We start from the raw sequence: 15,170 nt of genomic DNA on the forward strand, positions 1-15,170 counted from the left end.
CACGTTGTAACGTGTGTGTTGTAAATGATGTTTCCCCCAGAACACACACTTGTGAGAGTGGCATGGCACTTACTCCTCGTACATCAGGAAAAGAGTCCAGTTCTACTGCCCGCACCGAACCCTGAGCCGGCGGTGGTGACCGTTACCCCGCCGTAATATGATGGCAGTGGGTATCGCTGCAGACGCAAAGTCCGTCCGCCGGTTTTCCACCAGTCGGCAATTATTGCGGTTGCCGGCCGGAAGGAGCTGGGCCAGTAATATGGCGGCGGTTTCTAGCAGGCACCGCCAGCCATATTATGATGTGGATGATTTCAAGCCCTTTCCATGGCTGGTGGGGATTGGCTTTGGGGGCCCTCTGCCGGCCCCCGCGGTGGTTGGGGGGGTGCACCGTCCGCAAGGGCAGGATGCTCCTGCCAATATGGCGGGCACATCCTGATTGGGCTGGGGGACCGCCTCACGTCTGGCAGTTGGTCCCATCCCCATTATGATGGCGGGAGGGCTGATGTCCACCCACAATCATAATGAGCCCCAATGTTTTTTCTGCGATAGTACATGATTCTAGCTTTTGATAGCACACTGTCAGCCCCGTCAAGAGGCTTTTAGCACCGGGACACTCTATTGAGTAGCTGTGCGCTTTATAAATACCTAGTTAACATAAAATAACATAACACACACATGCAAGAGTATTTCACAGAACACACACTTGTGAGAGTATTTCCATTGCTTTTGTGGAGTGTGTTCATCAGGCTTGGAATATGTGGTAATACAACCTCTTTCACTGGATATTTGGCATCTGCCCACTACTTCACCAATTCCTCTGTATTTGGCCTTAATGCTAAAACATGAGTACCAGCCTTTGTCAAACCAGTGTTTGCTCAAATTTTCTGAGCCAAGGCCAAAATTACATTTAGATGTTTTAGCCCTTGATGTCCTATAGAAAGATGTTAATTTTATATGTGGTGACAATTGATGAGAGTGCCTCCGCAAAATACAATTCGCTTTTTACTCCTGGTAGGCATTAGTGAAAAAGAAGACGTAAAAACATTTGCCCCTGTTTTTACCCTTGTGGTTTGGTGTAAATGACCGTGTCAATGAAGCTGGCATCTTGGTGAAGTGCATCACTTGTGTTCTGCTTTTCTTAGTGGGTATATTCCGTTTAGGGATAGGCTTAGCTGATTAATCCCCTGGTTTGAATTTGTAACTATTATTGGAAGTATTCTTATATTTTATGATTTAAATTAGTAAGGGCAGGGGAACCTGGGAGAACAGTGGGACGTGGGTTTCTGGGAGCAGGGGGCTCAAAGCTGTCGTAGTTGAGGAGGCAAAAACACAAACAGGTTTTAGAGAAGTGCTTGAAAGGGGATTTGATTAGTACTGTTACTCTGCCTGGCCTTAGTCATTGCCTTTACTCTGACAACAAAACTACTCCTGAAGTTTCCTGAGCAAGAGAGAAGTCCAAGAATAGAAGCAAAGAACAAATAGGAATAAAGCTTCTCATCCCACCTCAAGGAGGTCTCTATACTGAACCTCTCCTGGTTGGGACAATGGGGTCCAGGAATCATATAAACCATTTAGGGCCCATAGAAAAACTCTTCACTATGTGAAGGGGATCAGGACGTATACTACCTCAGTACTACTGTACTGACCCGCAACTTCTACAACTGCCACATTTATCTACTTAGGGGCCAATTCTGATCTTGCTTGGAAGGGCTCCGAATGCGATCTGGCCGGAAAAAGTATGAGCCGTACGCATGTTCTCTGACCAACTCGTACAGCTGTATGAGCGAGCAAGTAAAATGCGAGAAATGCAAAATCGACCGAGCCAGTACGATGCACGATTCAGAGCCTCCGACACGTAATAGCTCCGGGAAGCGGACTTCGGGGTCCGTGCCGGACCACCCTTCACCCTAGCCTTACGAGTGGATCACGGGGAGGACCCAAGTGTCCCTCCTACACTTGCATATATGGTGCGGGTGGGCCAGATGCGTCCCCACTACATGGGGCACCCTTGGGAGGAACGCACCTTTTTCGTCAATGGGAGCCCATGCTCCCATTGATTTCAATGGGGCACCAAGTGACCTGTGTCCGCCAGCGCTTGTTCGCATCGTACTCGGGCGCTTGGAGCCCTCTGGACCCGAGTCGGAAGGAACCTTCTCCCAGCGAGATCGGAATCTGCCCCTTATTGTCGACCTCCACAGTATCAACTTGGACCAGGTGCTTGCCATTTTACTGCTCTGGAACCATTATCCAGAAGGAGACTGGAGGTGTTGCAGATTGTTGCTAAAGGATGTTGTAGACTAGAAGCAGACAGGAGAGTTGGGTAGGATGCAGACAGCTGCAGAGTGCAAAGAACGTCTTGTGAAGACACGGAGGCAACCAAGTCTTTTTTGAACAGACATCTAAAAGAGGGTAGGGACTTCCCAGGGCATTTTTAAAGTTCGGCATGAAGCCCAGAAGAACACTTCAGGGGAGTTATCAATATCCGAGAGTTTGCATTCTGATTTAGGAATCCAACAGCAGACATTTCTCTTAGAGAATGTTGACTTTAATGTGCAGTGTCACAGACTAACAGAGAGAGTTAATTCCTTCCACTTCTTTCTTTTTGACCCCAGTTGGTGCCGGTCTGGACTACCTTCCGCGTAGGTGTATACTGTGGTATGATCGCCGCTTTCATGGTACTGATCATCTTCACAGGTAAGTGCCTCAGAAGCACATGGCATGTTACTAGGAGAGTTATCTTTGATTCTTTGATTCTTTCTGTTTTTCTTCACTGTTCTGCTTTTTGTTAATGGACCATAGGTTGTTCATTTTGTTTGTATAAATTGAAAAGTTCCTGGAAGACAATTTTACAACCCTAAAAGATACCTGTCTGCCCTGACACCAAGCAGAGCTCCGATATAAAAACTGCTAACTACCCCCAAAACATAGCTTGTGGTAGAACACTTGCAGTGCAGAACTGTCTTTTGTTTTTCATTCCCTTTCTGACCTTTGCGCAGGGAATGCCTTGAAAGGAGGGCTACAAGGTACATGAACTGTTAGAAAGTAGCTTGCCTCTGACCATCCAATCTTTGAGGGTAAATGGAAAAAAATATTTTTACTGCTTTGGAAAATGTTTTTAACACAAAACAGCAAAAGGTTATTTTAGCAAGCCATGAAAATGAAAGAGCAAAACTGGTTTATTTGAAGAAAGCTTGCATATGTGTATGGGAGGTTATCTGCAGAGTTGCAGCTTTGTAATTTTTTTTTTTTTCAATGACATGACTAGAGCATACATGATTCCTATGTGCTCAGAGCATTAGTCCTTCTCAGCATTTGGGGTGAACATAATCTGTATTAATCTATGGGAAAATAAACAAACAAGAAACCCATTACCAATCAATACATTACCTCTACCCCCACTATCAATTCCCACAATTATTTTTTTATTATTTTCATCGCCCCAGCTCCTTACATCCTGTCCACCGCCCCCAAAAATGTTGTTTGGGTTTTCTTGCTAATTTTATTTTGGTGAACGGTTTCTTAATTATGTGTTTTGGGCTATTCCATAATCCTGATCTGTGTGGCCTCTTGGATTGATCTGCGCTCTTCACGTCCACTCTCATGGGTTTCTCTTCCTGCTTACAGTCTTCCACCAGTCCAAGGATCACATCGCCTGGCCACTGCTCAGGTTGTACAGAGGCGGGTTCCTGATCATTGAGTCACTCTTCTTGCTTGGGATCAACAACTATGGATGGAGGAAAGCGGGAGTCAATCATATACTGATCTTCGAACTTGATCCCCGGAACCATCTGTCATTCCAGAACCTGTTTGAAGTACATTTATTATTACTAATCAATCTATCTTATATATAGTCTACACTAGACCTTTGCAATATACATAACATACAGCAAGTAAAAAGGTTCATATAAGAAAAATATATCTTACCGTTCCCAATTCATTACCTTATCTGCTCCTATAAAAAATTGAATTTCATTGTCTTGCTCCATTAATGTATTTATCAAGATTGGTCACAGCATAGTGATGTCACAATATCATTTAGAAAAAAACTTTTTGGACAACGTGCCAGAGAAGGCAAGGGAAAATGTGAATGTTTATGAACACATATATTGAGGCAAACAGCTTGATATGAATTCCTATTTAATCTCGTTAGATTCTTACTGTGCACATAATTATGCCTATTCACAAACTGCATTTTGTAGTACATTTAGTAGTACTAAAATAGCACTACTAAACGTACTACAACATGTGATTCACAAACCTACAAATGCAAGTCTCCACTTCCACCTCTCCTATTTTTTCTATGTGGAGATCCTACACATTTAAGTCTACTACTGAGGGGCCAATTCCGATCTGGGTCGGAAAACACTCCGTCCGATCCGAATCCGGAGTGATTTCCGACCCATCCGGACTCCCGCAGTCCGACCGAGTGAGTACGATGCGGCCGGATGCTGTCGCACTTGGTTCGGTCGGACTCCCATATAAGTCAATGGGAGCCAGACGTACGACGCGTACATGGGCTCCCATTGACTGAATGGGTACATCGCAAACAAGTGCGCCCCCTACAGTGGGTACGTGTCGGTGCCATCTGCACCGTACATGCCTATGTTGGGGAGACCCAGGGGTCTCCCCCTGTGTCTGAGTTGTAAGGCTGCGGGTCGCAGGGGTCCGAAGCTGACCCCCAAAGTCAGCCTCCGGGAGCTATTGCGAGCCGGATGCTCCGACTCGATCTGGCTGTCCGAATTGAGCATCGTACTGGCTTGGTCGGGATTCGTGTCCATTGCGCGCCATGGTGTGCTTGCGACCGAGTCGGTCGGAGCGGCTCGGACCCGGTCGGACCCGGAGACGATTTGGACGGAGATCTTGCGCTTGTTCTCATCGTACTACGGCGTCCGGACGCGTGTACGATTCGTTCATAAATTCAGCCTCCGGATCGGATCCGCTGACTCCGAACCCGATTTGGTGGCTTACCGACCGCGATCGGAATCGGCCCCTGAATAGTAAATATGGAAGGGACCAAGGGAGTGGCTGGAAAAAGGGGCATACTTACTTCTGAATGAGAGGGAGTTAGGCAGGAAGAGTATGCCTATTGCTATTCACAAACTGCACTTCTAAAGTTACCACAGCCAAAAAAGAACCAAAGCAGTAGTAAATGCTTCTACCTCAGAGTTGGAGTATTTCTAACTCCATATATGGCACTGCAATACATTCCCACTGAAAATAATGGAGACAGGGACTTAAAATAAACACCCATAGGAAATAATGTTACATTAAAATAAATAACTTGAATTCACTATAAATACAAATAAATATAAGTTAATGATTACAATAAAAGACTTTTAAAACGTATTTATTATTTCATTATAAAATATTCGAAGAACGTTTTTGAATGTAGAAATTGATGTAACATTAATTATATGAAAATATAATAATTATATGAAAATATAACAACTACTTTCAACTAATTGTACACATTGCTTTCAATAACTATTATTGCATAATATATTTAAGTTAATTAAAGCTTTATTTCAAAATTAAGTAAATAGTGCTGCAGAAGTAAATATTTAAAATTAGTGTACATTGATATTTAACATTAACATGTTTTTACAAACCCGTTTTGGAAACTAACAAAGTTTTTTACATTTCAACAAACGTTTACCAGAGGGAGACTCCGCATTCAGGGTGGAGATCTCCCTTTGGTAAAGCAAAGGGATCATGATAAACATTATTGAACTTCATAATGAATTAGCAAAAATATTTCTTGTTAGATATTATTGAAATTAAATTTATATATTTATTTTAAATGTAGATTCAAAGAAAAATGCTACAGCAATCGTAACTTAATTATGGTTTAAATCTTTAATTCATTTACATTTCTGAAGATTAAATAAAAACATATGTAGCTAAACATGGTCCAAAAATGTCATCTTTTATTATGCATTCAAAATTACTAACAGTGATGTATAGAGTTAATTAACCGTAGTGTAATTAGATTGCATGAAATATGTATGTTACCTCAATTTATAACTATAAAAAATGTATTTAATATTTTATAATTATATAATACCTATGTTTATTTTTTATATTTTTTGCATTAAAATATATTAATTTATATTTCGAATAGTTTAATCTAATTTAACAGTATTTCCTATGGGATTTTATTTTACACCTCCATTACTTTCTCTTCAAGGATATTGCAGTATAAGTGGTTAGCCATGTGGTGTGGTGCTGGACTTACTACAGTTTCTTTTTGCAGGAGTAACACCAATAAATGCAACTCCACCCCATTTTTCATGGCTTCGAGATGGATATTTCTACAGTTCTGAGTAACTATACACACAAATTTTGTAAGCAGCCAAAAGTAGTAAAGTTACTCGTAAGAGTAAATTACTTCTGTAACTTACTTACAGTTTTGAACTAACTTTGTGAATATCCACAAATATTTTAAAGTATTTCGGGGAAACAGCTGCTAAATTTCAAAATAAGGTGTAGGAAATTGCAAAGAGTTTTGCTCCGAAAGTTCTGGTAATTCTGGGCAATACAATGATTCTATGATTACTATATGCAGTTTACAAAGTTTTCTGCTTGTGCATTTCTCACAATCTTATTAGGGTGTTGGTGCACCTTTCAAATTGATGAATCAAAGAAGGCCAACTTTCATACATTTTCTGACGTGAAGAAAGTGGCTTAAAAAATAACTTGTGAAATAACTCCACATCTGTTTTCAGCGCCAGCAAGCAGATGCAAGAAAGGTTTGCCAGTTTGCAGAAAAACAATGCCATGATGTGGATGTACGAAACTATGTGGAAAATATGTAGGCTGAAAATCGGACTATGTGCAAGACTCTGCTCGGAAAAAAAAAAAAAATCTCACTGTCTAACACCTATTCACAAAGGTAAACTTAGACCTGAAGTCTAAGGGGCATATTTACAAGAAACCTGCGTGCCGCTGCATCACTTTTTTTGACGCGGCGCAGAGTGCAGACCTGTTTTAATTGAGGACACACAATGCACTTTACAATGCTTTTCATGGCCTCATAGAAATGGAGTAAGGCAAAGCAGCGCAAGTCAATGAGTTGCCTTACTCTGCATCAAAGAGGCATTCCATGGGCATTGCAATGGGTGTTCCCACGATTCACCCATGGATTTTGATGTATTCCCAGAATTACAAGGACTTGTACACCTGGGAATATGTCAAAAGCCTCCTACTCCCTAGGGGAGGGATAACGATGAGAAATATATTTATTTCTCCTTGCTTTTTCCTCTTTCTATGTGTGCTACATTCTGCAGCACACATAGAAGGAGGCAAAGGCCACCATCGATTATTTTTGTGCAGGAACGTGTCCCTTCCTGCACTACAAAGTAGACACCCTTGCACCAGGGGGCAAGGGGGCTTGACAGCGCAGCAAGACAGCACAGCAAGAAGCCTTGTAGCACTTCCCTGTGACAAAATGTTGTAAATAAGGCCCACAGTTTAGACTTGAAGTCTCAGTTTAGACCTCAAAACTAAGGGCCCAACTCACGAAATTAAACTTAGAACTGAAGTCTAAGCTTACCATTGTGAATCGGGCCCTTAGACTTCAGGGCTAAACCTAGGGCCAGATGTACGACCCTTTCATTTAGCGCCTTGCAATTTGAGACACATTGTGAGTCGCAAGTTGCAAGGCGCTAAATGAAATGTACAACAGTGTGTTTACACTGTTTTGCGATTCCCATTGGGTTCGCAAATTGCAAGGCTCATTAATATTAATGAACCTCTAGCAATTTGCGAGCCTATTGTGAATGCCAGCCCTCCCAGGGATGCTGGCATTCCGGGCTCAGCAGATCACCATGTCTGGGACTGCTTTTTAATAAAGCAGCTTTTTTTAAAAAATGAAGCCCGTTTTCCTTAAAGGAAAACGGGAGGCATTAAAAAAAAAAAAATTTAACGTTTTTGTTTAATTTTTTAAGGGCAGGCAGTGGTCACTGGGAACACTGCCTGCCCTTAAAAAAAATTTCACATGCATTTGCAAAAGGGAAGGGGTCCCCTGGGTACCCCTTACCATTTGCAAATAGATTACCACCTACTTGAAGTAAGTGGCAATTGCAAGTGTTTTGCGACCGGTCGCAAAACATTAGTACATTGTTTTGAGACTCGCTATTTGGAAGGGAACGCCCCTTCCAAATAGCGAGTCGCAAAACCTTTTTAGCGAGTCGCAAGAAAAATGCGACTCGCTAAATAGGCTATGTACATGGGCCAATATGTTTTTGCACATGCAAACGGGTTTGCAAACCTGTTTGCACATGCAAAAACGGGTCGTACATCTGGCTCTTGGACTTCAGGTCTAAGTTTACCTTTGTGAATCAGTCCCTTAGACTTCAGGTCTAAACTTAGACTTCAGGTCTAAGTTTACTTTTGGGAATCAGGCCCATATTACTGAACTTTACCTGTCCCCAGCAGACTAACCAATTCTGATTTAAAATTATGTAGAAAGTATTAATCTACAAAGCTGTTGAACACAATCAATTAAAAATATTTCTTATCCATGATGTGTATTTTATTAGACAGAGTTGTCAAGGATTCATATGTTTGGGGGTGTGGCCAAGGTTTGATCATGGGCTATTTTAATTCTCTTTTTCAATAAAACTTTAAGCTTGTATAATACACAGCCCTCTCAATGCAATTTGTCAATAAATTAAATTCCTTTAAACAATAGTACATGGCACAGATACTCTCCAAATATTAAAACCCTTGGAGGTCCTCATTTAGATTCAGTCAAGTCATAAACTATTACAACTGTTTCAACATCCGTTAACACAAGGTTACCATATCACAACAACATATCACTATATTGTGCACATTACGCAACTGATTTGTTTTTAGATTTCACGCTGTTGATAAAAATAATCCAAAGGCTGCCAGTTGAACTATTAAGTAAAATAACAACGAGATATTTCCATAATTTACGACTACTTTTTATAACTATCTTTCAACTTAAAATACTGCAGTATTGATGATTAGATTCGCCCAAATATTGAACCAGTGCAAATGTGTAGTTAAGAAGAGGAAGAGAGAGAGAGAGGAAGAGGGCAAGAGAGAATATGAGAGTGAAGAAGGGACAGAAAGAAAATTAGGACGAAGATGGAAAGTAAGTATGAAAGAAAGAACAAACGGAAAAAAGAGAGAAATGAAGAATTGAAGGGAGAAAGAAAGAAAGAAAGAAAGAAAGAAAGAAAGAAAGAACGTACAGAAGAGAGAGAAGATAAAGCAAATGAAAATAATAATTTATTGTAAAAGTATCAGACTAAATTTTTAGACAGTTGCAGAGTAAGGGGACCGATCATTGATCCCAGGTTTAAGAGAGATGAAGTCTTAATAATGCCAGAATGGGATGTCTAAATGTTCTCACTGTACCTGCCTCCTTACTTCCCTGCAGTTGGCCGGAGTCCTTGGCGTGGCCTGGTGTGTGAGCGTCTTAATCTGCCTCTACAGCGATTGGCTGCCCATACCCCTACAGCTGAACCCACTCGCCTTTTACCTGTTTATGGTTTTCCTGTTCATCAACCCAACAAAGACCTTTTACTACAAGTCCAGGATGTGGCTGATCAACCTTATGGTGTGTGTACTGCTCAGATCGTGACTACTGAAATGCAGGACAATTAAAACATCTTTCCACAGAAGATTACATTATTAGAATGATAAGCGTGTGCATCTTCTGAACTGATAATGATTTATTTCCATTATTATGGGTCTCCCTCAATACATGTGGCCACCACCATTAGGGATGCTCGGATGGGAGTGACCCTGCACATAGGTAACACAAGAGCCCTAAAGTAGTAGCAAACAGGGGATAATACTTGGGCCACCAGTTCATCTATATTAGTTCATTATTAGGTCATTAATATAAACTATTGCACATCCCCTTCACACACTCACAGGGCCTGATTTTTATGTTGGTTGGAAAGTCTCCAACTGCAGGTCGGAGGCTTTTTGACCGACATCAATAGTTTCAATTCCGACCGCCTAATTTCAATGTAGGTGGTCGGAATTGAAACCGGTCGGTCATTCCGGCTGGCTTCCGATGGACTCAAGGAGCCATTCCGCAGTCGGAATTGGCCCGTACTCCGGATCACGATGCTTGGTTTCCAACAGGCTTTCCATGTAGGGCTTTAAAAACATGGTAAGCCTGTCGGAAAGTGACTTTGGGGGCCCTAGCAGGGCCCCGTTCTCTCTCCTGTCTCCAGTTGGGGGCCAAGGGGGCACCAAAATCCCTGCATCGTGTGGAAGGCACCTTGAAGTGCAGGGAATAACAGAAAATATGTGTGGCAAACATCCCTATTCCATGTGTACAACAGGATAATAAAACAGAACATGCAGAATTTATTTTAACACTTCGAATTCCGCGTGGTTTACCTTTTTCCAGACCTTTTCCACCCAAAAATATTGTCAAGTTCGCCCTGGCTGAATTTATATGGGGAAAACTGTGACAGTGTGATAATTATCGCACAACTTGTAATTCTGGCCTCTGTTTAATGGAATTTAGCCCTTAAGTCATGGTGAGGGCTTAGGTAACAGTGAGCATCTGATCAATGGAAGAACATAACAGAATCCCATTGGAATTTAATTGTCCTTTGTTACACCCATCTTACTCCTTCCACAAGTCCATTTACCCCTCCCACATGACAAGTCCTACAGTGTTTAGTTACCTAACAAGTATAAACACGAGGGAACCATCTTAGGATCCGCCGGCTGCACAGCCACATGTCTGCCTGAATCCAATGAATTAAATTCATATGATTTCATCTGCTTTCTTCATTTTTTCACCATTAGTTTTCAACCTTTCTTTTCCTTTGTGTTCAATTCATTTTATTCAATCCATATTTAACGTCAATGTTCAGAAAAGGCTCAGAAGCATATAATGGGTTCCATGTCATGATTTATTTTAACAAACCCAATGCATTTCGGGAATAGATTCCCTTCGTCGGGGGCATCTGAAAATACAAGCAAATATATATTTTTAACCAGGCCTTTCAACAAAGCATTTCACTGAAATCTAAACTAGCAGATAAACATGATGTTAGCAATGAGCCTGTCAATAAAACACGGAAAATTTGTCTGCCATATACACAAAAAATTGTCACTTGCGAACTGTACCCCATCCTTTCTAAACCCACAATATTTATATATTTCAGCGTGACACAATGACATCAGAGTTTTAAGTGCATCAACCCCTTATCAATGATGAAAGCAGTACCTACTTCTAAGAACACACAAAAACATATTTAAACTTTTTGGCGCTTACCTTGACATGCTGTTTGTAGGAGAGTAGGGTCTGCTATCCTATGGTCACCCCAAATTTTTGCTTTTTGCTTCACTGGTTTCTGACTTAATGTGGCTGTGGGCCTGCTAATCAGACCCACAGCCTGCTGTTCTCTCTCTAAATTGATGCCAATGCACTTTAGGTGCATTACGAATTGGAACTGGTTCACCTTATGAGCCCCTGTATTAGTGCACCCTAGGTGCCCAGGGCATAGGTGTATCCAAGGCCTACCAGGGGCTGCAGCATGTATTATGCCACCCCTGGCCTGGCCTCCATATTTGACACAACTGGCTGATCACTCAGCTGGGGTAAGTCGGTGTAACCACCTCTTACTTAGGTACAGTATGTCTGTGCCTAACCCCAAACTGGACACATATGTTCCTATCAGCCAGTCCTATGGAAGGCCTCATCAATCCTGGAGGCAGAGTGCTTGGAAATATGTGAGATGGTGCTCTGGCGTGAGCTGAGCCTGTCTACAGCTGTCGGGAACAACTCCCTAAGCCGTTCCGGGATATTGCCATACCATATACTCTTAAGTGCATTATAATCCTCGCGGTTAAATGCTATCTTTGGTTTGGCTTTATCAAAACATGTCGAGTAAGGTGTCATACGAATTGGAATACTATCCCCTCGCCAATTCTGGCGACGGGGATAGCATTCCACCCTTCTAGAGGGACACGACATGTGTGTAGCCTTAACCCCGGTTAAAGTTAAACAGAGCCTCAGCTTCACAAAATGGACGCTGCCACCACAGACACAAGTCTGGCCTCCTGCTGCTGACCGAAACTCGGCAGATGGTGGCCTGGACAAAGGGTTTCCTGCCTTGGGAGGTGCGAGCACCACCCCAGGCAGGATTTTGTGTATTAGGTAGGACAGGGCTGAAAAGAATCAGACATGCCCGGGGCACACAAGGTGTCCCCGTGCATAGGCCAGCCCAAACCGGTTCTGGGGCCTTCCAGCCCCAGTCCTGGCGCGGAGCTGGACAAAGGAAAGGGGGTGTAACCGCCCCCCTTCCTGGTTCCTCCCAGAGGAGGGACCTAGTAGGTGATCCACCCCCAGTTTGGGAATAAGAGGGGGAGCAGTGCCATTGCACAGCAGATCATCCTGAAATCAACTTAAAACTAAGAAGAAGACTGGACTTCGACATTCTGCTGCACAGAAGACTGAAGAAGAATCTCCCTTGTGGCCAAGGAGTGACCACCCTGTGAACACAGGTACCAACCAGCAACTCGACGTCTGCTTTGCCGCCGCCTCCCGCCGGAGACCGAGCCCAGAGCCCGACAAGAACCAGACTCCCAGACCTCTCAGAGCCCGATCCACAGTCCCTGCGAAGAAGGGACCCGTGGAGGCACCGAGTGACGTGGGACCGGACCTCTTGAAAGACACCCGAAAAGCTGACTGCGCAGCTTCTGAGGCATCCTCGATGTTGTGCTTTGGGGATTGAGAACCCCCACCACCGAGCAGCCCTTGCACCGAAGATCAGCCCTCCAGCATCTCCACGATCTGCGTGGGGCCCTTTTGCATTGTGCCACTCGACGCGCCATCCCGGCCACTAGCCACGCGGCCAGCGGCCATCTTGGCGACGAACCCGAAGATTTAAACAGCAGGTCTGGTTGCTCCAGACCTACCCAAGCTCCTGTGAAAAGGAGCACTCGCTCTGACCTTGCTGGTCCGAGTGAACAGCATCTTTCGACTCCTGCGTGGCTTGCATTTGCCAAGGCCTGTTTGCTCCGATCAGGTCGCCGACACCGCCAACAGCGAGAAGCCTACGTGGGACAGCTCGTGACCGACTCCTGGACGTCCTCGACCCCGGGTATCCACGTGGCTGCAGAAAGAAGCTACCCGACAACGCCTGTTTGCACCCGACATCGCCTGGTTCCACTCTGGTTCCACGGTAGTCACTGGCTAGTGACTTTGAACACTGTCCCCTCTGCTTTCAGGTCTTCAACTCTTCAGATCCACACTTGGATCCACCGGAACTCTTCTCATCGAGCCGCCTGCAGCATCTTCAGCTCCAAGCACCATCGACCAGCGTGACGAAACCCGACACATCTTCGACCCTGTGCACCCGCTTCCTGTGGGTGAGGTAACTCAGCTCCGCCGGTGCTCCTGCACTGGTACACATCCCAAGGGCCTGTGTTTCAAGTTTCAGCTCCGTAGGTCACTCGGAAGGTTCCTAACTTTCTAACTTTGTGCTTTTTACGCACCATAGACTTTGTATTGAGAAGTGCGTGCACTTTGAACACTGCACCCGAGTCCCGTGGGCCTTTCCCGACTTAGTTAACTCCAGTCTCAAATAGCTCCAGCGATTCCCAAGGCCCTAGGCCTCTTCACTTTCCTCTTGGTATCTCTTATACCACTTTCTTAGTATATGGTTTAGGTGGCCCCTAGGGCTCATCCATATTGTGCAACTTTTGTGTATTTTAAACTGTCTTGTGATTTAACGCTTGTGCTTCTGTGCTCATAAAGAGTCCAGGGGATTTTAATAGTTAATAAATCAATATATATTTTCAATATATATCTGTGTGGTGTCCCTTTCATTTGGTATTCAAGGGGGTTGTGTATGGTATAACAGCTGGCTTCACATGCCTTTCAGAGTTTAGCCTAAGACTGCTTTGTCCACGTTACCACTAGGATAACTGGTCTACAAGGTTGAATTACAACCATCATCATAAGGGTTGCTTGGCATGGTACAAAGTGATCACTAGAATTAGTGAGCATTATATACCAGGCCAACTTCTCACATTGGTGAGCAGCGGATTGGGATCTGAGCTTGCTGTTGTTTTACCATTACAATCTTTGAGATTATCATTTGAAAGATCATACAGGTACCTGCTAGGTACATATAAAACAAGACTAGTATACTTAAGTTCTACTGAACTTAGTTGTTGTAGAGCAAAGGGAGTAGCACACCCTAGCTACAACTACTAGATAGGTTTAGTAGGTAAACACCAGTGTAGGTAGATTGCAACACATCCACCCACACTAGAGCAATGTCTGGAGCAGAGGGGTCCAGTGGACTTACTCCTGTTGAGAGTGACCCTCCAAGGGCACCATCCAAATTTGCTATTTTTTCCTTTAAGGAATTAAGACAGCTTTGTGTCTTAAGGGGTCTGAAGACAGGGCCTTCCCCTACTACAGACCACCTAATAGAGCTCTTAGACCAGTCTGAGACTCTAAAGCCCTCTAAGGCAAACCCCACAGGGGATGCTGAAGGAGGCCATCCTTCAGAGGATGACACTGTAGACCCCCCTGCCCCTATCATCCTAGTATATGAGGAAGCCTCCACCACTGGAGCTCCTCAAGTAGATATAGAGGAAGAGGAAGAAGAAGAGGAGGAGGAGGTGGAAAGCAGTGAGTCAGATGATGACAGAGATAGTCAGGTGCTGGTCAGTAGACTGAACCAGGCTAACTTAAGTCAACTTGGGAATGAATCAGGTAATAACCCATTCAGACCCCCAGGTGGACTTAACCAGGGCCATGGGAGGAGGAGGCATCACTCAGGTGAATCCAATACCTCCCATGTCTCTAGAGGCTCTCATGGTCACTCCAGAAAGGAGATGACTAGCCCTCAGAGAAGGGAACATGAGGCCAAGATGAGAGAGGCTGAGCTTAGGATCCAGAGGCAAGAGTTAGAGGTTGCCCTGGCTAAAGAGAAACTTGCTAGAGCAAGACAGCCTAGAGAGAGTGGGGTAATAGAACCCACTGGTGGCAGCAATATCCACAAGGATAAAGACAGGTCTTTTGATAATAGAAACCTGAGTAAGATTGTGCCCCCCTACAAAGCTGGGGATGATATCCATAAATGGATTACTGCAATGGAGAGAGCCTGCAGAGTACAGCAGATCCCTCAGGAGCAGTGGGCAGCAATCTT

General features: G+C 43.8%; 1 protein-coding gene across 1 annotated transcript in view; it reads left to right on the forward strand.

The window, feature by feature from the left end:
* LOC147710315 (solute carrier family 53 member 1-like) overlaps window positions 1–15,170 on the forward strand; it is a 255,214-nt gene that overhangs the window by 104,747 nt on the left and 135,297 nt on the right. The window contains exons 6-8 of the mRNA XM_086919346.1: window positions 2,613–2,694; window positions 3,625–3,812; window positions 9,413–9,592. Coding sequence (XP_086775472.1) covers window positions 2,613–2,694; window positions 3,625–3,812; window positions 9,413–9,592 — 450 coding nt within the window. The remainder of the gene's footprint in view (window positions 1–2,612; window positions 2,695–3,624; window positions 3,813–9,412; window positions 9,593–15,170) is intronic.

Source organism: Lissotriton vulgaris, chromosome 5 (genome assembly GCF_964263255.1).
Source record: "Lissotriton vulgaris chromosome 5, aLisVul1.2, whole genome shotgun sequence".
NCBI classification, from domain to species: domain Eukaryota; kingdom Metazoa; phylum Chordata; class Amphibia; order Caudata; family Salamandridae; genus Lissotriton; species Lissotriton vulgaris.